This window comes from Phycodurus eques, chromosome 17 (genome assembly GCF_024500275.1).
Source record: "Phycodurus eques isolate BA_2022a chromosome 17, UOR_Pequ_1.1, whole genome shotgun sequence".
Classification (NCBI taxonomy): domain Eukaryota; kingdom Metazoa; phylum Chordata; class Actinopteri; order Syngnathiformes; family Syngnathidae; genus Phycodurus; species Phycodurus eques.
In genome coordinates this window covers 21,515,556-21,540,582 of record NC_084541.1, presented here as the reverse complement: position 1 = coordinate 21,540,582, position 25,027 = coordinate 21,515,556, and the positions used below count along the sequence as shown (strand labels likewise).

Below are 25,027 nucleotides of genomic sequence, written 5' to 3'. Positions count from 1 at the left end.
ATTTCATTTCAAAGTGAAAAACGAATAGAAAATTCTTGCCAGTGTTTTGTTTTGTTGTTGTTTTTCTCCTGGCGCGCACACACAAAGCGAGAGAAAACAAAATAAATAGATGTCTTGTTTTGACGCAAGGAAGGCCTCATCCGACACGGCCGAAGTTCACAGGCGGTAACCATGGCGACGAATCAAATCGGACGGCAGCGGCTGAGGCACCAAAACTTGGACGGGTTGAAAAACGAAGAAGAAAAAGGTGACTTAAGACGAAAACTCAAATGAAATCATCACTTCATTCAATTAAGACAATTCGTCACTCATTAAGACTGAAATCATTGAATGTTAAGTCATGACATGATTACAGGAAGGATTTGGCCAAATGAATCAATGAACGATATTCAAAACAACAAAACATCTCAGCGGTGATTGGCCGATTTCCGTGGGCCCGACCAGCAAACAAACAACCTGATGAAATGAAGCGCTGCACAAAAACAAAATAAAAACAACTTCCTTCCCGTCTTCACGCTAGGTCCGGATGAGTTGAGGAGGTCCTTTTGGAGGGCCGGGATCGTGTCAATCGCACACGCACACACGTTTACATTGGCAGGGCAACCGTTCCTGGCACGGTCGCTATGAGGAAGAGGACGAGGAGGAAGAGGGAGATAAAAGTTTCAGTGACGATAAAATGAAAATCAACATATTCAGAAAACGTACACAAAGAAATGATGTCAGTTCCAGTTTCATTCATGAGCCAATAGGAAGACAGGGCAGGGCTCAAATGGCGCACGTGAGGATGAGGAGGGTGCGAGGAAGGGTGAGGCCAAAAGGTGATTGACAGGCAGGAAGTGGGAGACGCTACAACAGGAAGTGGGGTCACGAGAGGAGGCGGGGCATACTTCAGCTGAAGGCCAACCCCGGAAGGACGCCCGACGGCAACTTGACACACGCTGCAAAGTTTGCGTCTGCGTGCGCGCGCGCACATACACGAGACACACGCACACACAGAAAGAAAAAAACACACACGCAAGAAGAGAAGTTAGGATGCAAAAAGGAGGAAACGTGCGATGACGTCCTGGTGGTCATTGCGTCACCTCGGAGGCCGTTGGCGTTGGCACAAGATGGCGGCGGGGGTGAGGACGAGGCTCTGACCACCGGGGCGAACGCCGACTTCTGCTTGCCGGCCGCCGGCACCAATGTGGCGGGCGAGAACGAGAAGACGGCCGCCGCCGACGACGACGAACAGTTGGCGGCTAGCGATGTGGACGACGACGATGACGACGACATCGACATCGTCGGGCCGGAAGGGACCACTGCACGCGCACGCGCACGCACACCAGTATTCGTGGGAAAATGTTCGACCGGGAAACCCGCACCCGCACCCACACCCACACCCACTGACTTGCGTAAGGCGACGTGTTGCCGAAGGTGAGCGACGCTCCCAGGTTGCCGACGGCGGCGTTGTTGGCGTACGCGTTGATGGCGGCGTGCAGCGGCGGGGGCGTGTGGGAGTAGCCGGCGTGCTGCGGCGCGGAGGCGTAGCCGTGAGGGCACGCGCCGCGACCGCCGCTACTCCGGATGAAGCCTGCGGGGGGCGCGCTCACATCAGCCGCGTCGGACACGTATCGGCGGCGGGATTTGGAAAAGGACGCACCCCGATCGGTCCGCGGGGGCTCCGACGCGTCCACCGACGGCCGGGCGTGTCCTCCGGGGACGCCGTACAGCGCATCGGCGATGTCCGCCGCCGTTTCCTGCGCCGACGACACAAGGGTCACGTAACATCACGTGACGTCAAGGCACGTCACGACTAGGGCCCGGCCGAAAACGATTTTGAAGGTTGATGCGCATTCCGATATTTGGCAGAGTAGAATTGTAATAATCGATGAATCGGCCAATTCATTTCACCCAAAAATGACAACAAAAAAATCACGAATAAATAAGTCCCTGACGCTTACAATGGCGGATTTGAAAAGGGTTCATATCCGTCGATTAAACGGGCCGGCCGACGCATCGGTCGGGCCCCGGTCGTGACATCGTCGCACGGCACGATGTCATACGACACGTCACGCGTCGACGCTTGCCGAGCTGACCTGGTCGTTGCGCGGCAGGACGTAGAGCGCCTCCACCAGGTCGGCCGCTCGCTTCAGGATGGCCTCCTGCGGGGAGCAGAAACAGCCGGTGGCGCAACTTGACTTTTCTTCTTCTTGTGTAAACAGCTCCCCCCCCCCCCCCCCCCCCCCACCCCACATCATCGTGTAAACCCGAGCCTTGTTTTCATGCTGCATAAACATGAACGTTAACCCTAAATTGTTTATGGCGTTCGACAGAAAGCCGAGCCGGAAGGACAGACGCAAGAAAAGACGAGCTCTCTCGTCGCGGCCGTCGCGTTTGGCCTCCTCGCATCATTTTGCAAAAAAATTGTCATTTGCTCGAACAGGCCACATTTGTTTTCTTGCACGTAAAAACCTGTTAAAACATTTAAAATCCTAACTAAAACAAAGATGTGAAACAGATCTAAATAAAAAAATGCAATGAAAAGTAGATAAAGCCTTTACAAATTGAATAAATACACTGCAATGACATACAATGAAACTACCCATCTGTTCTCTATGCCAAAAACATAGTTTTAAATCTCATCAATAAATTATTCAGAAACCATATTTCTACATATTGAACATAAATGTTAAAGCACTGTACGACATAGGGTAAATCACGAATACGCTTCTGATTCCTATTTTTGGTTTCATAAAACCGTATTGTATTCCATTCCAAACGGGACTAAGAGCAAAACTGTTCCGGCGCAAAAGACGGCCACCCGCCGTTTTGCGTGGCCATGCGGCCGGCGAGAGACAGAAGAGGTGGCGTCACGACACTCGCGCTGAGCACAACAACGTGGCTTCTGCGCGCGCGATGGCGGCTCCGCTAATGCGCCATGAGCGACGGCGGACATGCCGGGCCACGCCTCCTTTTGTCACGACGTCATTCTACACGCGCACGTACGCACAGACGAGACCATTCGATGACTTCCTCTGCGGCCGTCCTCAAACGCGACCGTGACACGACAATAGCAGCAACAGCGGGCGGGCGGGGGTCAAATCAAGCGTGTGTGTGCGTATGTATGCAAACACACACAAGTGTGGACCAAAATGCTCATTGAACAATTCCCAAATCATCTGTTTGCTGATAACCCTCTCACACAGCCCCCTGCCCTGTGCGTGCGTGCGTGCGCGCGCACCTTTGGCAGCCTCTCGGGGTCTCCGGGGTGACGGGGGATGACCTTCTGTAGTCTTTGGAAGCCGTAGTCGATGGTGGGCTCGTTGAGAGCTTCGCCGGACACGCACACAGGAGAGAAGGAATGCTATTGTTAGACACCGAACTATACAATACCAAAAGTCCACAAGCTGAATGCTAACATATAATGTGAAAGGCCATAGACGGGCTAACAGAAATAAGCATCGATGTTTCAGTAATTGGAACCCTTCAAAGTGCTACTTGAACACACAAGAACAGCAACACGTACAAAGCGAGCGGACAACAATACTATTTCTTCTTCTTGTCTCTGCATCTACATCCGGTCAAGCTCAGTGCTGCCTGGCATGTTGTGGCACGATGCGGTACTGCACCGACGTGCGCAACTACGAATAAGTGGTGTACGTTCATTGGATGTATCATTTGCGACGCGCACTCCGCCATCGTTGATCGCCGATCGGCCGCCGGCCTCAGTTAGATGTCAGACGGACCAATTAGAAACCTCCTGGCCTCGGGGACCAATTTTCATCTTCAGGATAACAACACGCCCACTACAAACTAGATAGTGTACACTTGAGGCATTTAGCGTATGTAAAAATATACAAAGGCGGCACGGCGGCCCACCGGTTAGAGCGTCAGCCTCGCAGTTCCGAGGACCCGGGTTCAATCCCCGGCCCCGCCTGTGTGGAGTTTGCACGTTCTCCCCGCGCCCGCGTGGGTTTTCTCCGGGCACTGCGCTTTCCTCCCACACCCCAAAAACACGCGTGCTAGGTGCGAACGGTCGTTCGTTTATATGCGCCCTGCGATCGGCCGGCGACCGGTTCAGGGTGTGCCCCGCCTCCTGCCCGAACACAGCTGGGATAGGCGGCAGCACGCCCGCGAGTACGGAAGCAGTACGGAAAATCGACAGATGGATGTCACTTAAAACGATATCGGAGTCAGGGCAGGTGAACAAATACTTTTGGAAATATACGTATATTGATCTCGAACGGCTGAAAAGCACGTGATCGGATCGGGACGTCCCTCGTGGAGAAGTACGTGTACACTTTTTCACGAGGAACTCAGCAGAAAAACAAGAGAAAACATGGGGCAGTTTTACGACGGAAGGACACTGAAGTCATCACGTCAAGTGGATCAATACTGTGGCGCGCGCACACACACATCCTACTCGAGCCAAGTGAGCGGCCGTGATGATGTTGCGTGCGCGTACCTGTGTACACGAAGCGTCCAGGCGTGCTTTTGCAGAAGTGTTTGGACTTGTAGGAGAGCGTGACCTCCACCACGCCCGGGATGTGCCGCAGCGGCGTCTGCACGCGGATGGCGTGTGGCGTGATCAGCTGCAAGAGGAAAAGCGGAGATAGGAATGTGCATCAGGGAACGTTCCAGACCGACTTGCAATAGGTGGAAATCCGTCATCTCGAGCAGTGTTCCCCAACCTTCTTGGCACCGCGGACCGCTTAAGAGTCGGCATTTTCCTCACGGACCGGCTGCGGTGGCGCGCGTATCTATTTGATATACACGCGCACGCACTCTTGCCTCGCTTCTGCTTCCCCCTTCGCCGTTCTCGGCGCGTCCACCGCGGGGGTCGGAGTTGTCGTAGGCAGCCAGACCAGACGGCAGTTCCGCAGCTCCTCCACGAGAGTCGACTTTTAACTCCGTAAAAGCAGTTCTGCCCGTGTCGAGCGGAAAACTACGGACTCGGTGCGTGAGAGTTAACTGTTGCGATTTAAGTCGGACTCCTGATTTCGTGTTGTTTCGTTCAAAAGAGCATGTCTTTTCAGTTAACGTAATGAGCTGAATGAGTTTATGAAAGGATTTCGTTCTTCGAACTCCGCCGCCGTGAGCCGGCCCGCTCGGACCGGAAACGGAAGCGTTCCGTGCGGTCTCGACGTGTCGATTGAGACGCGCAGCTGTTGCGGCAGAGAAGATCCGGTCCGTTTTCAAAATAAAACACATTGACACGTGAATTGCAATACAACAGAAATGAGAAAAATGGGTCCTTTTTTCTCTGCGGCCCGGTAACAAATGCCTCACGGCCCGGTACCGGTCCGCGGACCGGTGGTTGGGGACCACTGATCTAGAGAGCCCGGATGAAAACATGTTTTCTTATATAGTTTTACTCTGTCCGAACACTTTAAACTAACTTCTACTCTTTTTTTTTTTTTTTACACACATTGTACATTTATTTGAACCCTAAAAAGCATTAAACGTCGAGCAAATGGCGCACGTATCGAGTGTCCGTGTACATGCGTGTATGTTGAAGAGGCGGGGCCTGCGGCGATGCGCGCGAGTGTCTGGCCGTGAGCCGTGGCTGACGGCAGCTCCCGCCTGCATTCGATGAACGGCTCAAAAGTCCATTCGCGACTGCGGCTCTCCTTTCCCACATGCGAGGGCATTAAAGTACGGAAATATACTGCAAAAACCCATCAAAACAATCATATTTCTTAAAAAAAAGCAATTTAGCGGGGTGCGAAAGATGAAGCATGATTACGCGGGGAACACTGTATACGTACATACAGTCGAGCGCCAGGGGAGCTCAATCTACAAGTTTCTAAGTTACGACGTTTTTTTTTTTTTGCAGAGTTAGGAGCGAGCGTCGGATACGCGGCGACGAGATGGCGCCGGCGAACCCGACGACCTCCGTCCAGCGTCTCAATACATTCCTGACCCTCTGCAAAAAAAATACAAAAATGAAATAAAGTAAATGACTGCAGGTTCTTGAGGAGTTGCGACCGTCTCCGTGTAGATCCGTATGTCTTTTTTATACTGCCCCCGGTGGCCAAAGGGCACACACCGGGAGTTAGGATGAATTCATCCTGATGTAGACCGTTTCATTCTTTACATTCCATTGCATGACGTGACGACGACAAGTTTTTAATAATACACGATATTATAGGGTGCGATTTTTCTTATTCGAAAGAAATGACAAATATTTGTACATTTTTGGGGTTCGGGTGCAACCAATTAACGGCGCTTTGATTCATTTCAATCAGATGATTTGAGATCCCGAGGCAACGTTGTATCCGCGGTTCAACGCTCTTTGGAATGACGACGACGACGATGATGATGATGGTGATGGTGATGAAGAGCCCCACCTCGCTCCAGGCCATCGCGGACCCGAAGATGACTTGCAGGCCGTCGAAGAAGTTTTCTCCGATGACGATGACCGCGGCGCCCCCTGTGGTCCAACCCTCGCCGGGGCTGACGGCTTTGATGCACGGAGGCCCTCCTACTCGGCACGGGCACGGGCACAGTTACGCACTTTGACATTGACTGATTGAGAGCAGATGGAGTCCATGTCAGATGCTTCGTATTGGATATTTATTTGCGTATTCAGAGGTTACTTCAGCTTATTGAAGTCTTACGGACACGTTTGAAGTCCTAGAAAAGGGTTTATAGCGTCTTGACTTTCTGCGTTTTGAAGGTTTCGTCCAAATTTCCGTCTAATGACATCAAATAAGTTGGAAGATAAGATGAACGTGGAATGTAACATGAAATTTCGCACAGTTTTTTGGCACAGTTTTACGACTTGAGTATTTTCAAGGGTTGTTTCCACGTTCTGAAGGATTACGTCGATGATATTTTCATGTTTTGGAAGGTGACTTTGTCATTTTCACATGTTCATGCTTTGGGAAGTGTTGCGTGTTTTGTCACCTTACATATTTCAAGTGTCGCGTAAGCGTTCTTCAAGTGCGATTTAAGGCTCGGCCGATAGACGAGCTCGTTACGGTGCAAACCAACCAACGCGCGACGTTTGGGGGTTGAGGGCAAACAGCTGACAAATGAAAAAATATCGACGACGTCATCGATTCATCGACGCCAACCCGACTGTTGTCACTTTGGCGTCAACTGCTAAAAATCTGGTCTGTTAACCCGCACTCTCACACGCACACACAGTGAGGGCGCTGTAGCGTGTTACCGTGGCGGAGGTTTGAGAGCGGCGCGTCCGCCGGGTCGAGCCTGCGCACGCGGCGGCCGTGTTTGGAGTTGTTGTGGACGAAGACGTCGTCGGACACGGCGAGCACGTGACCCTCCACGCTCACCGTCGTCGACAGCGCCACCTTGGAAAGAGCAGCCGGTTAGAAAAGCGAGACTGGCCCCCGAATCGCTCGGCAGGAATTTTGAAATCCATTTGGAGTCAACGACGGAGGATTACGAACAAAACTTATCGGAATGTCATTTTGGGCGCAAGGACAAGAATAAAGTGCAACAAAAGATCAAGGCGAATTCAGATATTTGTTTCTCAATCCGTTCTCTACATTTCAAGCTAATTGCTGGAAAGGTAGAAAGAGTGAGAACCATCCGTCCGTCCATCCATTTTCTAGCGCTTATCCGAGGTCGGGTCGCCCGGACTTCCCTCTCCCCGGCCACTTCATCCAGCTCTTCCGGGGTCGTGCCCGGGGTCGTGCCCGGAACACCTGGCCGGGGAGCCGTCCCAATCGGATGCCCCGGCCACCTCGTCCGGCGCCTCTCGATGCGGAGGAGCAGCGGCTCCACTCTGAGATCCTCCCGGACGACCGGGCTTCTCGCCCGTTCTCTAAGGGAGAGCCCGGACACCCCGCGGAGGGAACTCATTTCGGCCGCTCCGATCCGGGATCTCACGACCCGCGGCTCGTGACCAGAGGTGAGGGGAGGAACGTAGACGGACCGGTAAATCCAGAGCTTCGCCTTTCGGCTTAGCTCCTTCTTTACCGCAACGGATCGACGCAAAGTCCGCATCAGTGCGGACGCCGCACCGATCCGCCTGTCGATCTCCCGTCCCGCTCTTCCCTCACCCGAGATACTTGAACTCCTCCACTTGGGGCAGGGCGCTTTTGCACATACCCGGCGCAATTGCAACGTGCACTTAGCGACACCCCGAAAATGCAGCGTCCCTTCGGGTCATCTGCCGGCCCGGTTGCTTTAGAGCGCCTCGTTGTCAGCCGCGCGTGTGCGCACGTCACGCTGCGAAAGGCGAAATAGCCTGGAGGAGTCCAACTTGGCAGCCAGCGTTTGGACAAGAACTTTGTGCTGGCGTGACAACTTTAGAGATACTCGCTGTCACGACACGGAAAATCCCCAGGACGACCCCGGTGGGATTTATTCCAGCCGCCGGAGGCTTCGAGCAGAAATACTTTGGCAGCAGGGCGTGCCTCAGTGTAGTCGGCGGACACCCCCGCAGCGTTTAAAGGCAGAGATGACGGCTCCATTTTTCATGTTTTTCAAGCGTCATTTGACATACTTTGAGAGAGAGAGAAACGACAACAATCATTCAAATTTGGCAGGATTGTTAACAACACTTTATGCTGTGTCAAATTTTCAAGACATGTATTTTCACTTTACAGGGACTTTAACTTTGTGATCAGTTCGGCTCGCATAAAATGGGTTGAGTCCGCTTGCGCCTTCAGCCAGGTCTGACATCAAACACGCACGCCAAGTGACTGGCCGTGTGTGTTTTGCGGCGTTCTGCCGGCAGTCGCGTGAAGGGTCCGGCCCTTAATTAGCTCCCAGAGAAGCGCAGCGGTTCCGCTGCGATAGAGATGCACAATTAGCCGGGCGGGCGCGCGCACACGCGCGTCGCTTGCGACTGTGACGCGCGCGCACGTTGACGAGCGCGGCGAGGCGAGGCGAGGCGGTTGCTCCCTGGCGGCGCGCAGCCGCAGAACCGAAGATCAGAAACTAATCGAGAGCCAACGAACGTGACGGTCCTCTTAACTTCCCGTCTGGCTGAGTGCACTTTTGTAGCACACGCACGCACGCACGTACCTGGAACCTCCTCATGTCTCGCGGGTTTCCGGCGTTCTTCAGGCAGTTCTGGTTGCACTTGAGGAAAAACTTGAGGAAAAACCTGTCGAGAGGAGCCAATGACGTCAGAATTATATTTCGGAAATGTTCCAGACTTTTTGGGTTCTTTGTTGCATTGAGAGGTTTTACTCAAGTGCTGCAAAGTATTTTGTGTTATTTGCATTTCGGGCTACTTCAATGTTTTCAAGTGAAAAGCGCTTACAAGTGTTACGTAAGCATTTGATCATATTATGTTGGTATTTGGAAGACTTACGGTTACTTGAATGTTTCAAGCATTTGGAAGAATGAGTTGTCCGTTTTCCAGGGTGACTAAAATGTGGAATTGTTAACTTACATGACTTCAACTTGGACTGTTTTCCGTTATTTTCGCATTGCAAATTGTTACCTGAATGTTTCAAAGTGTGACTTGGACTTTTTAAAGTGCACATTTCGCACTTTCAAGACTTGAGGAGTCTCGCTCGTCAAGAGGTCTCGCGTGTGAATTCGGGTTTGTGATGCACCGCAATCCCTGAAGATGGCGACGTCGCAGCGCTTTGGAGTAGAAGAGAAAGAATCTCTTCTTGCCGCGTCGATCGCGAGGGAGCGAAACGTCGGCCGATTGGCGTTCGTGTGACAGAAACAAAGCGTGTGTCGTAATGGCGAGGAACGTCTGTGGAGGGAAGGACGAACGGGGTGCAAAAAGCCGCCGACGTTCAACTGGAGCCGCGGGCTGGAGCAGCGTCGCTCACGGCGCGTTTCTTAGTTCGATATCTGGAAAGAAAGGGATGATTTTGCAACGGTTTTGTATGAGACGGCGAACTCCGCCCGGCAGTCAACGAGTTAATTGTGTTTTGAAGCGTCGAGAGTCAGCCGAGCGGAGCGCTCGACGCCATTGGGAGTTTCTCTCGAGTTGCCGTCGAGTCCTTCGGTCTCCGCCGACTCACGAGACCGCAAAACTCCCGCCGGAACAAAGCCCAGGTGTGTGCGTGTGTGCACGCGTGTGCCGACGGCGCGGCAGGTCCGTGTGTAAAAGTGTGCGTTAACGAGCTCGGTTAGAACGCGGGATTCTGCACGGCTAATTAAGTTGACCTCTCGCCCCCGGGTGACAGCCTATCACGGCGCAGGACAGCCACACTGACCCCCGCGACCTCACACTGTCTCGTCCTCCTCACAAAGCGCACGCAACGCCGCGTGAAATAGGAACGTTCTCATCGCACGCGCAGCTAAACCGAAAATTGTACTTAAAGAGACAACAAAAAACATTTATTACATACTAATTACTGGTAAGGATTTTTTGAGGATGATTCCGATATTTGGAAGAATGAAATCCTGACAAGCAATTCAACAGCAGAATAATTTCAAAAATATGATGACGAAAATAACATTTGACTTCTAACAATAAAGTATAAAATATGAACTAGAGGCAGAACATTTGACTGTTTTAAGAGACTTGTACAACTTCATGAGTTGTTGAACTTTACAACAGAAAAATCTGCTGATTTTGGGGCCGATGTTTTTCATTTGAATGTTAGTGAGATCATATCATTGTCTGTTTTAGGTTGTCATGTTTTAGTATGGAAGAAACAACCATTTGTGCTGATTTGAAAAGGGTTCCTATCAGTCACTGAAATGTTGGCCACCGGGGGCAGTATATTCCTGCAGTCCCCTGGAAGTGACTTTGTCAACTGCACTCACATTAGTCGTGTCCGTTCTTCGCAGAGGATAACGAATATACGACTGTGAGCGTCGGTTGACATTGTCGCTCCGCACGCGCGGCCTTTGTGTTCAAATATCCGTCCTTAAAAGTGTTACGACATCGCCACAGAGATGCTTGAATGGGGCGGGGCTAGTGGTCGGCCCCCGACGACCCCCACGCGCCCGCCCCGATCGTGATCAAGTGATGGTGTCACTCGACCTTTGCTACATTGTCAGAACACACACGCAAACACACTACGCTGACACATGCGAGCTGGCGGCCGATCGGTCGGATTTTCAAACCCGATTGCTGATGTCGGCGCGTAACACAGAGGTGAGCTTGTTGCGCGTCATGTCGGTCATGTGACCCCTGAGCTACGTGCACGCCCGATGATGGCTGCCCCGCCGATTTGAATAGGCAGATAGGAGACGCCCCTTTTGAGCTGACGCTAAGCTAGCAGGTTGTCAGGCGTTATTAAGATTCCCACCCATCCCAAACACGTGAAAACTATGGATAGCTTTAGGGCTAAGATTGTGGCTCTTGGCGATTGAGGACGGTTAGGGTTAGTGGGGAACACGTTGATGTCGCCACACTTGAGTCACATCTTCTCCCCTCTGGAAGCGGTAGGGCGTGCTTTACCGGGATACGGCAGCCAATCGTAGTGTCCCGGAGCGCCGTAATATTGGGCCAGCGAGGAGGTCGGTCAGGGGAGGGTTCGCTTTTTAGCGATCGGGTTTATTTTGGGGTCCTGGAACAGATGGATGGCATTTGAATTTGAACTTAAATTCATTTTTGATGGGGAATTTTGATTTGATACACGAGTAAATAGAGTTACGAGCTCACTCACAGAACCAGGTGAACTCGTACGTCAAGGCAGGAACGATCTTGTGGGAATTTTTTAAGCACGAGCACGACGACACGGCGGGGGGGGGGTTTCTGGAGGGGGAACGCCACGAGCCTGCACTCTGCGCGTGTGTTTGTGTGTGTGCGTTATATTCGCCCAAGACTCCTGATGCTGCTGCAGACTCGCAAGACACGCACGCACAAACGCTAGCAAGTGTAGTTGTTTTTGTTTTTCTAACAAATGTTTATCGGATTGGTCGCCGATCGATGTCAGGACGCGTACGGATTTCGAATGTTTATTGTCATTGCTTCAAAATCAGCAGGCGCGCGAGACCAGCGTAACGGCGGCCTCGACATTTTGGAGGCTCCACCCCCTCAAAATGTTTTGCGATGGCGAACGAAGCGCAACCGGACGTTAGCCGTTGGTGACAGGGCGAGGCGGACGGGAACGACTTCTTGTTTGTGCCACGGCTTGACGAGGTTCTAAATTAAATTAACAATATCAGGAACACAACATCTGAAGGAGAAACAAAAAAGAAATAAAACATTTTCAGTGGACATTTGAGGAGCACTACGGAGGTCCACGATATCAAAATCTCGATTTCGTGATTATTCCCAAAACAGCACGAAAATAAATCAAGTGACTCCGCCCCCTTGACCAAATATGGGCACTTCCTGCTGGTTAGCCAAAAGGAGCTCATTCCACACGAAATCAACCAAGGGTTAGGGTTAGGTTTTTTTGTGGAAGAGGGGGTTCAGGGGTCAGGGGGGAGACAGAGAAAAGCAAAAAAAAAAAAAAAAAAAAAAGCGGGAAAACATCGTCGTGCTGGAGGAGGAAGAGGAGGAAGACTTGAGAGGAGCCAGCCAGACGACGACCTCATTTGCATAAGCGGCAAGCACGCCTAATTGATAGGCCGGGCGGCCGGCTGCCAATCAACGCTCGTCTCCCGGGAGACATGCAAATGAGGAGGAAGAAGGGGAATCAGTCTACATTACTTTCAACACCATCATCATCATCATCATCATCATCATCGCCCACACACACGTAGCAACTCTTTGCTGATGTCACTTCCTGTCAGGTGATCCCGTGACCGCAAGCTGGGGGGGCAGAGGCTAACGGCTTCTTTATACTCGCGCTGACGTCACTGCGGCTGTCCCACGCGCAGTTTGCCTTTATACTCGAGCGCAACCCACACGCGCGGTTTTGAAAGTGTGCTGCAGTTCTCCTCCAAGTCGGGGGTGTCGCTACGGCTGCCATCGGACAGGACGCCGCAGGGTGGAGTTTCCTCTGCATTTTTCTTTTGTTTTGTTTTGTTTTCCTTTCAGTAACGAGGAACAAAGCAACAACAACGGCGACCGCGACAGAACAAATGGACCTCGATGACCAGATGATACGTTTAATTATATCGAGAAGGCGGCGACGTAGATAGTACGTAGAACCAATGGCACGCCGGTACGTCTTCACAGCATGAGACTAAAACGGACCAATCACGAGAGATGATCTCCGCGACGTTCGACGACTATTTATGTCGGTGCGCGGCAAGCTACGCAGAGGTGGCGCGCGGGGCAATTCGTCGGTCACGTGATGCAATGCGGGCGTTGTCGGCCGCGGGACCGCGGGAGTATAAAGAGGCCTTAAAGGGTGACTACTTCACACATTTGCTGTGATAAGTGTACACATTTGAATATCAATTCCAACAATTATCTTTCATTCATCATTAACTCATTACAACAACCACAACAAGGATCATCAAATGCTGCTTTCATCTCACACTAACACACAACTGATCAATTGAATATATTATCATTATGATGATGATGAAGGCAAAGTATTGTGTTCATGATTTAACAGAAAAATATTCCTCTGTTGCTCTTTAGAAACATTTTAAATCCTCATTTAAATATTCATCATCTTGTTTTCTTGGCACCAATAAGCATCAAATCATCCAAAATTGATGAAACTGATGATTGGCTCCTCTTAAATCTTAATCACTGCAATGTACAACTCCAAAAAAAACCACTTCAAAAGTGTGCGTTCGTGCGTGTGTGTGAGAGATCAGCCACACAGCGGCAGAGTTGTCATGTCAACATGTTGTCGCCGAAGCGAAACACTCACACTCGCACTCACATCTTCACGCGCGCACACGCATTCCCACCGACTGCGGTGAAGCTAATTAAGAAGACAAAACAAGTCAACACTTTGCAAAGGCAGAGCAAAGGCTGACACACAACAACAACACAAGCAGTGTGTGTGAAAATAGAAAGAAAAGCCGATGACACGCGTTAATAGAAGACAAATGTCGGCATTTCATAGGCGATGATTGACAGCTGTGATGTCATGTCACAACAAGTGCACGCACACACACACACCTCGTTAACTACGTGCGTGTATCAACACAACAACAAAATTAATTCATCGCTCTTCAATTAACCCTTTTTGACGTGTGCCACGTGTTTTTTTTCCCACAAGCATGTATGCGAGCATTTAAGATGGATATGTGAAAGGATTTGAGCATATTTTATGGATGCATTTGAGGATGCTATGTGAATAGATTTGACATTTGTGCGAGCTTATTTGGCCTGTACGTGTGCAGACATTCGATGTGTTTATGTGAGCATGAATTTATAGGAGTTGAAAAGGAAGTGGTTTCAAAATAAAATATGGCATTGCCCAACAGCCATAAAGCGCAATAGTAAGCCTCACTGAAGCCGTAGCGTTACATAGCATTATACTGTATAGTACATCCATATATATATATATATTTATAATGTATATATGTCGTATGCTTGTTGATTATTGTGTTACAATAACACTTTTCCTCTTTGATTTAAAATGTTTTAATGTGCAAGTTCTGCAGGATATGACGTAATGGTCGGCCAATCAGAAGCCGTGTTGTGTATGACGTAGGGCTAGGCTGGCTCGTCTACCAAGAGCAAGACGCCGTTTGTTTCCTCCTGGACTCAAGACAGAGTTCCGATCTGAAATGCATACAGTTCGTTGCGGGCGGCACAGCCGGATAGTCGCGTTTAAGATCCCCTCCGCCGGTGTACCTAATGAGGTGGCCAAAGGGAATGAAGGAATTTAATTGTCGTAGTGAAACGCACGTCATAGAGATGCACTGCAGACTACACACACTCAGTCAAATAGTTCATGACTATTTTTAATATAGGTACATCTCAATAAATTAGAAAATAGTTAAAAGGTTTTTCTTCAGAACTCATAGAGTGAATTAAACACTGAAGTACTATTTGCCCTCTGAAGTACTTTTCAGAGGGCAAATTCCAGCCTAATTTCTACATTAAAAAAATCACTTTATTTCTTGAATTATTTCATTTGCCGTTATATTTTAGTTTCTCAATATGGGGATTTTTTTTATTTGCTATGTGCTATAATCATCAAAATTATACAGATTTTAAATATGAAATACTTCACGGTTCGTGTGTGCAGTGCATCTCTAGAATTTCACTTTTTGAATTGAACTCTCTCATTAAAGATTGACAATATTCACTTGTGAGCATAATCGACATTTGTGAGCACGATTGACATGAACCAGTGAATGCCAGTGACATTTGCGTGAATGTGATTGACATGCGCGCGTAAACGCATTTGAGTCATCTTTATGAGAGCAAGACTCTTGCGTATGAGAGTATTTGAGGAGTGATTATGAGAGGCTTTGAGTAGTGTTTATGAGCGTGTTTGAGTCGTGTTTATGAGAGCAAAACTCTTGCGTGTGAGAGTATTTGAGTAGTGGTGATGAGAGCAAGACTTTCACTCGTGCGTATGAGAGGATTTGACGAGTGTTTATGAGAGGGTTTGAGTTGTGTTTATCAGAGCGTTTAAGGAGTGTTTATGAGAGCCTTTCAGTAGTTTGTGTGTGTGTGAAGGCATTAGAGTAGTAAGCGTGAGAGCTAATCCTGAATAACGTCCCGAACGGCCCCTCATAGAGTTAACGCACACGCGCATGAATTCAAATGACACATTTCCTACGTTCATGTTTCATACATCACTGACAAACAGCTGCTATAATAATAATAATAATAATAATAATGTTAGATATATTTTAGTAGTTATCATTTATTTGCTTAGCTTGCATTAGTATTTTGCATTACTAGCTTGCATTAGTATTATGGACAATATTTCGATAGAAAGATGTCTCGCCTTCAAGAAGATGACTCAGCAACAGTTGATGGAAAGGCGCCTTGACCAAGGACGTGATCGGATGTGGTCGGGGACGGGACGGGTGTCGTCCGGTCCTATGTTTCGTGTTGTGTCTTAATGCTTAGAACGTGATGTCTTGTAGAACCCTCCTATTTTCAAATCAATGCAGGAGCGACGGGGGAGATTGTTTCGAGCGTGTTGAGAGGCTGTCACCTGAACAATCTCCCATGCGCCCTCCTCATGAGTAAAATGACCAACGTCTTCATTCCTTTTGTGTTTATTCATTATAATGTTTGGTGAGATAAATCCAACAAATAATAATAACAGTGTCTGTTGCGGAACGGTGAACGACTGGTTAGCACGTCTGCCTCACAATTCTGAGGACCGGGGTTCAAATCCCGGCCCCGCCTGTGTGGAGTTTGCACCTCCTTCCCGTGCCTGCGTGGGTTTTCTCCGGGTACTCTGGTTATTGATTGAAGACTCTAAAACTTGCCCCTAGGTGTGAATGTGAGTGGGACTGGTTGTTTGTTTATATGTGCCCTGCGATCGGCGGGCAACCGGTTCAGGGTGTATCCCGCCTCCTGCCTGAAGTGAGCTGGGATAGGCTCCGGCGCTCCGGCGCTCCCGCGAGCCTTGTGAGGATAAGCGGCTCAGAAAACGGATGGATGGATCTGTTGCTTCCCTCACATTCTAATTAGCATAATGACTGCCCTGAAGCAATACAATCATCTGACTGGAGTATAATTATCATTTCATACGTGTTATTACAATTTGGACCTCACATTTACTGCATTATGGTAAAAAATTATTGTAACAAATGACTTATGACTATTATGACATGAAAACTGCATAAATCACGTGGATTTATGGGAAGGAAAAGGAGGCGGGCCTGACTTAATTAGGTGGTAACAACACATGTAATTAAAACACACACTTAATTAATACACACGAGTGTGGAAAGGCGCTTGTTGGTTTGCCACATGGTTGCCATGGCGACAGACGCTCATCGATGACGCCGGTCAGAGTGAAAGCAAACACGCTGAGTCAGAAAACACCAGCGGGGGACGCACAGTCACACGCAGTCACACACTCATGCTGTGCATACGCACACGCATACATATGTACACAGACACACACACACACACACACACACACACATTGGAACACAGATGCACGTGTACACACACACACACACACACACATTCACGCACTCACACATGCATATACAGCCACACAAGACACAAACAGTACAACTGTGTGTGTGTGTGTGTGTGTGTGTGTACGTGCGTGTGTGTGTATATGTCAGACAGGAAGCTCACAGGGTCAAAGTTTAGCATCAATTAGTTGTTTGTCAGTCTGTGCGTGTGTGTGTGTTACCATGGCAGCACAGTGACCAAATGAATGTGTGAACATGACAATGAGCCTCACGGCATGATGCTGCTGCCATCTTCCTGCACAGCAAACACACACACACGCGCGCGCGCACACTTCTTGGCAAAGGGGAATTCCCATTTCCATCAGTGTGTTTGTCAGAATGTGTGTGTACCTAAGCGTATGTGTGTGTCAAGAAAAACACGATGCTTGCGCCTTAATTATCAACGCTTAGCACATGCACACGAACATGCCTGCCTCTATGACACGCCCTCTGTGTTTGTGTGTGTGTTTTAAGTTGTGTAATTGTTGTAAAAGAGCAGCTTGAAATCATTTAACGTAGGCTAACACAACAACAAAAATTGACAAGCAAAACAGTGCATGTGTGCGTTTAGCTAAAGACACAGACATACACACACTTAACTCTTCAAATGTTCTTGTGGATAATTTTACATCTGTGTGTGTGTGTGTGTGTGTAAGGCCAGACAGTGTGTGTGCGTGTGTGCGTGCTGTGCTGTGCTGTGCTGCTAAGACAAGTGCAGACTGAATGCGTCTTTATACTCCCGCGCTCGCCCGCATTGCATCACGTGACCGACGCGCGGGCCAATGAGTCGCTTGACGCGCACACGGCAAAAATTGTTGCTGTGCGTACAACGCCGCGGAGATCGTCTCTCGTGATTGCTCCGTTTTAGACGTACCAGCGTGCCCCTCGGTTCTACATACCATCAACGCCGCCGCTTTCTCGGTTGATTTTGCAGCAAAATTAAACGTATTATCTGGTCTTCTTGGTCAATTTGTTCTAGCAGACACTGTTCCACGGTCGCCATTGTTGTTGCTCTGTTCCTTCTGTAAAGGAAAGTGAAAACGGCTACCGGAAACTCTCAACACCCCGTGGTGTCCCAGCCAATACCAGCAGTAGCAACACCCCCGACTTGGAGGTGAACTGCAGTACATTTTCAAAACTGCGCGCGTGGGTTGCGCTCGATTATAAAGGCAAACTACGCGCGGGCGGCAACCGGGCTGACATCACTGCGGCTGTCCCGCGCGTAGTTTGCCTTGATACTCGAGCGCAACCCACGCGCGCAGTTTTGAAAATGTACTGCAGTTCACCTCCAAGTCAGACAAAGTCAAGTCAAGGCAAACTACGCACTCTCCTACGCATCAAGGAGAGGTGGCTGTGGAGTTTTGGACCAGCTTGTTCAATAGAATTCTAGCACGTGAGAAGATGCCTGAGGAATGGAGGAAACGTGTGCTGGTGCCCATTTTTAAGAACAAGGGCGATGTGCAGAGCTGTGGGAACTATACAGGAATCATGTTGATGAGCCACACAATGAAGTTATGGGAAAGATCAGTGGAGGCGAGACTCAGGACAGAAGTGAGTATTTGCGAGCAACAGTCTGGTTTCATGCCTAGAAAGAGGACCACAGATGCATTATTTGCGGAAAAGTACAGAGAAGGTCAGAAGGAGCTACATTGTGTCTTTGTAGATCTAGAGAAAGCCTATGACAGAGTACCCAGAGAGGAACTGTGGTACTCCATGTGGAGGTCTGCAGTACCATAGTCTGAGAGGGGTGGTGGGGGGAAGAGTGAGGCTACAGGGAGAAGAGATGGCAAGGGTGGAGGACTTGAAATACTTGGGGTCAATCGTCCAGAGCAATGGCGAGTGTGGTCAGGAAGTGAAGAAACGGGTCCAAGCAGGTTGGAACGGCCGGAGGAAGGTGTCGGGTGTGTTATGTGACAGAAGAGTCTCTGCGAGGATGAAGGGCAAAGTTTAGAAAACTGTTTTGAGGGCGGCCGTGATGTACGGATTAGACGCGGTGGCACTGAAGAGACGACAGGAAGCAGAGCAAATGAAGATGTTGAGGTTCTCTCTCTCGAGGAGTGACCAGGTCGGATACAAGGAGAAACGAGCTCATCAGAGGGACGGCCGAGGTTCGATGTTTCGGGGAGACAAAGTTAGAGAGAGCAGACTCGGATGGTTCGGACACGTCCAGAGGAGAAATAGTGAGCATATTGCTAGAAGGATGATGAGGGTGGAGCGGCCAGGCAAGAGAGCGAGAGGAAGACCAAAGAGAAGGTCGATGGACGTCGTGAGATCGTGCTAGATTAGGAGCTAATTGAGATTCTGTAGCTTCTAGACCTTTCCACCAAGCCGTTAAGGTGGATGCGATTATTGGGTTCTTGAAACACTTATGGCGTTAAAGACTTGGAGAAATAAATGGGATGGGAGTTTTGAGAGTTTGATGTTGTTGCAGTCTATCTGTTCCAATTCTAGCCAAGAACGAGAATGCCCGATTGCACTGGGCACTGCAAATGACGGCACGGAAATGACGCGTGTCCTTCCTTCAAAACGTAGCAGCATCACATATAAGGGCCATGACATGTATGCTGTACTTGGGTTGTCATGCAGAATTGGGCTCGGGACTGGAAAAGGGTTACATTTGACGTTAACCGCCGCACTACGGCGAGGAAAAGGAAAATACAATCTGAATAGTTGAAAAGTAAAGACAACCAAAGTTGGTGAGCAGTGGTCTCTCTTTTTCTTTTTTTTTTGTAAGGCTGCGTGTGCACGGAACGCGTCGGCGGGCCGAGTGCCCCGGGAAAAGAGGGCGGGGCTTCGTGTTGACCGCAGACGACAATGATGCACTCCGACGGGCCAAAGCGGCGTTGAAATGTGCTCACAAACGTGGAAGCAAAGAAATGCACCGCGACAAACGCTGTCCACAAGAAGGCGCCCAAGAGCCGTCCCACGCGTGGTCCCCTCCACACACATAAACCTGAATGTGTGTGTGTGTGTGTGTGAAGCTATCAGAGATATTTTAGTAAGTACGATGACAAAAAGGTGTGTGTGTGTGTGTGCGCGCAAGACAAAGGCAGCAAAGATGAAGAGATCGTTTCGAAGCAGATTCCCTCAACCACCTCCTCTTCCTCTTCCAAATGATTGACAGCCGAACCCCCCCCCCCCCCCACCCCCCCGCTCCAGCAGCCTTTGATTGACAGGACTCCCCACATAACTGAGGTTTTATCCTGGGAAACAAACCGAAGCTCCTCCGTGCTCATGTTTCCATTCTGGGACGACAAATCCTCGTCTTCCTTGTCCTCCTCTTCATTGTCTTTTCCTCGGGCTACGACCCCTCTTAACCCCAACCCTCGTCTAATCCTGCACTAGAAACAAATGACACACACACACATTGAGCCTACTATTACGAAGGCGGCAGGCTAACGCAACAAAAGCGAGCTGGGCACCCAGACAGGTCGAGCTGCATTTATACACACACACACACACACACACACACACACACACTAGGGGCATGACACACATACACAAATCTGACACATGCAAACACACGAGTCACACACGCACATTAATACACACTCACGACGTGCAGATGCGCATGTGGTGCGTGAGGCTCTTCAGCAGTCAAGCAGGCGCGTGATTGGATCTCGTTAACCTTCTATTAACCCAGAGCGAGACGGATTAACTGGGCCGCAAGCACAAGTACTGATTTGGTACAATGAGCTGTCACTCACATGCACACGTCATCCGAGAAGCATGACAAAGACAAAGTGTGTGTGTGTGTTAGAGGTGCACATGCAGGAAGTCACATGATCTCATGTTGATTCATGTTTATGTTCAGGACACGAGTTCACACACTGCTAAAAAGTGCTGAGCTCACCGGTGATGTCACTGTGTGGGCGTGTGTGTGCATGCGTGTATGTGTGCGTGCGTCCACATGTTGCAGTGCAGACTTCCAGATGTTTCAGTGTGAGTCTGTGAACGGCCACCGACAGGAAGTATCCCACGGTATCCACGGCAACCTTGACATTCCATCCCTTTTCCCTGACATCTCCCATCATGCGCTCTCCTCCGCGCGCACGCTAGGCTATTTCTAGGAAAGAATCGCGTCTCCTTGTAGACTTACAAGTGCAACAAATGTTTCCTCTCTCTCCTTAAACCGGCGAGAGGAAGAGATGACGAAAGGAACGACGATGTGCGGAAAAGTGTGTCGCGTAAACACAGGTACGCACACATTTTGACAAAGTGTTTAAAAAATCCATCTCGACTCTGGTTTCACTTCTGTCACATTTTCTTTTTTTTATTCATGACCCATTTTAAACAAGTGATGAGGGTGTGTGTGTGTGTGTGTGTGTGTGTGCGTGCGCGCGCGTAATTGGTGTGGTACGCGTGTGTGTGTGTGTGTGACTTATGTGTGATTCTGTCGACGATGACATCAGATCTAACAATTGTCTAACAACACAGCTGTCACAGTTTGTGCGTGTGCATGCGTTTATGTGTGATAAAGACATTGTGTGTACGAGAGGAAGCGAAAGTCATACATATACGCTCGCACGCACACAGTACCTGTCGATGATGACGGGGTCTGACGGCGTCTCGTTGCGATTGCCGCAACTCTTCTTGTCACAGCAGCGACTGTGAGGACACAAAACGGCTGTTAGTACACGTGTCATTAGTGCGCGTCATTAGTACACTTGTTAGCGTGCACGTCAGTAGTGTGTGTGTCGTTAGCGTGTGTGTGTGTGTGTTAGCGTGCGTGTCGTTAGTGTGTGTCATTTGTGTGTGTGTGTTAGCGTGCACATGAAAGCTACGCGGTGGAGCAGGTGCTCTCGCAGACAGAAATAGATGTAAAAGTTTTCTCTTGACAGTGTCAGCGCACTTCCACGTCTTCTACGCACACCTTCCTCAAGAGAAGACAAGACAAATAGATGGATAGCTTTGTTTGAATGTGTTTCTCCGTATGTGTAAAAAAGAAGTCATTTCCATTAGCCTGTCTATGGCATTCTGCATTATTTTTTAGCATTAAGCTCGCGGACGTTGGTTATGACACGGTTGTGTTGAACATTTTGCCGTTTAAAAAATACTTCATGTTTAATTCTCCTTTGTTTGACTTGTTTTGTGTTTGCATGTGCCCAATTTTCATTATGTTGCACAACTGTGTGTGTGTGTGTGTGTGCGTGCGTGCGCGTGTTGATGAACGTGCAATTTCTTTCAGCGGAGAAACAACCGGAGTTCTCACTTTGACTAACGACTTTCTCTTCGTGCCAATTAACCACACAACACACACGCATGCACATTATTGTACGGTTTGTGTAGCTTCTCTTAAAAGAACCCCAAAAAAAGTCGTTTTGCGTTGACCAATGAGATACAAACAATTGCCATGGCCCCTCCTCCTCGGCGTGCGTGTTTCTGACCTGCACATGATCTCGTGCGTGAGCAGAACTCGACACATCTCGGGATTCTTGTCCTGGCCCTCGTACACGATGGGCTGCGAGAGACGACAGACGTGCGACTGTCAAGCCTGCTGTCGCGCGCACGCACAGTATCGACACATTAAAGGTCCCCTGCCATCAGAAGCGGTTTCTTTTTTGTCTAGGTTTCACGCATACCGGGTCAAAACGAGTCCGTGACCCGGTTGAAGTTTGACATCTGTGCGCTTTGTCGACCGAACGCAAAAGGAAATAACGGGAGGATTAGAAATCGCCGACGTTGCGGCGTAGTCTTGTCAATTCACATTCAAGTCGAACGGCAACTCGAAAGCCGGCGCCTCGCAGCTGCTGTCGAGCCGGGCAAACCCAAAGCTAGGACGTGTACATATGTCGTGCTTCATAACAACATTTACTTTTTTTCCGAATTTATCCGTGGATGAAATAGCGACGTTCGCCGGCGACGATCATTCAGAGGAACGGGAGCGGACGGCGAGCTCTTTTTATTTGGCGCGTCATCATCAGAAAAAAAAGGCGCCCTTCAGCCTCCTCTTCCAGCGGGCCGGTTTCTGTGCTGCGTGGCATCCGGCCGGCGTGACATGATTCGGTTTTGGGCATTTCCTACCAAAATCATCTCGCAAACGCGGTCAAAGAAAACCAAAACTAATTCCACCAAGTGACAGAAGGGGACCTTGAACCCGTCAACCGATCGACCGTCCCACTCTGGCCCTCGATGGGCCGATCGCAAGCGGAGGACGGCGTGCGCGCGCCGCTCACCTCTTTGCTGGCGGAGTCGATGAGTCTGACGTAAAAGTCTTGTTCCGTCCTGACGCCTGCGTGGGTGTCGCAGGGAACAAGGAAACAGACAAGGGTTTTTTTCTCATTGTCATCTCACTCGCCCAGCGCAACTACTGACTAGCTAACTCGTCTCGGGTGATTGTTACATTTTAAGATTACCACGAGAGGCGTAATGCAGGCTCCCTCTAGTGGTACGCGAAAGAATCCCTCAATCAAATGTTCAAACTGCTTTGAACATTATAGTGGCTAAAACCCACTGCACTACATGAGTACACCGGAAAAAAACGACCTCATGTTCAGTTGCGTGTGATTAAAATGCGCTACACTGACGTCATTTTCCTCTTGAAAATCATCAAATAATATCGCACATTTTAATCATGTGCAAGCAATGTAAAAGTTTGAATGAAGTCAATTCAAATGAGTTTTTTTCAGTGTCGTAAAAGTAAGTGCAGCTCGGTTGTATTTAACTTTGAAGTAGAATAGTTTTTGCAATTGTCATTTTCATCACGTTGCTAATTGGCGAGCTGCGCATAATGTCATTCAAGCTTTGGATGACTCCGCTACTGTATTTTAATGTCGGTTGGAGAGCTAAGTATTTTCCGAGGCGCTAACCACTGCAATAAAGTTTGAAGATAACCGTATCCATAAAATAAATCCTCAATGACGTCAAAACTTTGCTCTCTTTTGTTTACCGATTTCCCGACAGATCGATGTTTTTGTTTTGTTCCCCCCTGACCTGACTGAATTATCTGAAGGCAAGCACACACCAACACCAACCTCCTGCAGTGTCACTCATTCACTGGCTCACCGTTAGTGTAGAGCAGCTGCAGCTGGTAATGGACGCCGTTGTTGGTCTTCTCGCCCGCGCTCTCCTGCACGCACGACAATAAACAATCGAATTCACGTTTCAAAACGAACATTTAAGCACAAGCCACACACGCGAGGTTTGTCTCGTTCTTTTGGATGTTTCGCATACACGTCCAATTCAGCGCACCCAAGAATTCCACTGCAATGTATTGAAGGCGTCGCGAGAACGCAGGCGCGCACCTTGTCCTTCTCCACGAAGTCCACGAAGGCGCTCCTCTCCACTTCCACGGGCTGCCCTCGTCGGTCGTACAGCGCCACCGCGAAGTGGAAGAAGTTGGACTTGCGCAGGTTGGAGGGCGGCTGCTTCTCGAAGTGGGCCCGGCTCACGGACACCCCGCTGCGCCGGGCGCAAACAAACACGCGTCTCTCTCTGCAGGACTCGTTCCGCGGATGTCGCCGTTGCACAATTTATTCCCGACTGCCACTTGCGCTGCATAATTTCCTTGCTTTTCCCAAACTTCAGGCTGCACCTCAGTTTCGTTTGCATACAACGACAACGAAGCCTTTTCTCTCTATTATTAGCAATATTTAAGACGCACATTTCATTTTTGACTTTGATTCGCTTTAGGATGGGAAAAACACATCGCATTTGCTTTTGTGTGGAAGGAAGTCATGGCCTATTTGTCCTCCAACTATTGAAGACTTTTCAAAAAGAAAGCACCTGCACGTCAACCACAGAGAATAATTCAACTAACAATTATGAATCTGTATTTTGAACCTGACCTCTGCGCGGCGGTGTTGGCGTGCAGCACGCCGCCCGCCGACGCCGACACCGGCACCGGCACCGGCACCGGCACGCCGCCCTGCATCCACCCCTGGACGGCGTTCATGCCCCCCGGCGGCGGCTCCTCCTTCGGGCCGCCGCTGCCTCCGCGCTGGACGCCGAACATGAGCGACCCTCTGCCGCCTGCAATCTGCACTTGCTCTCGGTCCTCCGGAACGTCCTCATGTAGGAAAGGGGGCTCCCACAGTCATCGCGTTTTCATCATCTTCTTCATCACTGGAGTCTTCCTCCTCAGGAGGAGGAGTTCCTGGAGGTTCCGCTTGAGCTTCTCCTGCGAGAAAGAGGT

At 49.6% G+C, this 25,027-nt stretch overlaps 1 protein-coding gene across 4 annotated transcripts; it reads right to left on the bottom strand.

Moving 5' to 3' along the window:
* Positions 1 to 41: 41 nt before the first annotated feature.
* Positions 42 to 24,936, bottom strand: LOC133416041 (transcription factor COE1-like). Of its 4 annotated transcripts, XM_061702669.1 has the most exons (16): positions 24,681 to 24,936; positions 24,138 to 24,294; positions 23,899 to 23,962; positions 23,070 to 23,125; positions 22,281 to 22,354; positions 21,433 to 21,501; positions 8,983 to 9,064; positions 7,157 to 7,298; positions 6,333 to 6,466; positions 4,448 to 4,574; positions 3,224 to 3,312; positions 2,079 to 2,144; positions 1,391 to 1,739; positions 1,083 to 1,301; positions 888 to 953; positions 552 to 621 (listed from the first exon to the last, which is right to left on the bottom strand). In XM_061702669.1, exons 1-15 carry the CDS (start codon positions 24,845 to 24,847, stop codon positions 889 to 891), a joined length of 1,860 nt encoding a protein of 619 aa, XP_061558653.1. In that variant the 5' UTR covers positions 24,848 to 24,936; the 3' UTR covers positions 552 to 621; position 888. The 4 variants fall into 4 exon arrangements, 3 of the variants coding, with proteins under 3 accessions (XP_061558652.1, XP_061558653.1, XP_061558651.1); XM_061702668.1 differs by having other exon boundaries at positions 42 to 1,301; positions 1,391 to 1,573; positions 1,643 to 1,739; XM_061702667.1 differs by having other exon boundaries at positions 888 to 1,301.
* Between the last annotated feature and the right edge of the window lie 91 nt (positions 24,937 to 25,027).

Coding starts and splice junctions, on each gene's coding strand:
- LOC133416041 (XM_061702667.1), bottom strand. CDS start 24,847: ATGTTCGGCGTCCAGCGCGGAGGCAGCGGCGGCCCGAAGGAGGAGCCG. Junction 9,065..21,432: donor GACCCCGTCATCATCGACAG/GTACTGTGTGCG, acceptor TCCTCTCGACAG/GTTTTTCCTCAAGTTTTTCC. Junction 2,145..3,223: donor ACCCCGAGAGGCTGCCAAAG/GTGCGCGCGCAC, acceptor TGCTCCCCGCAG/GAGGCCATCCTGAAGCGAGC.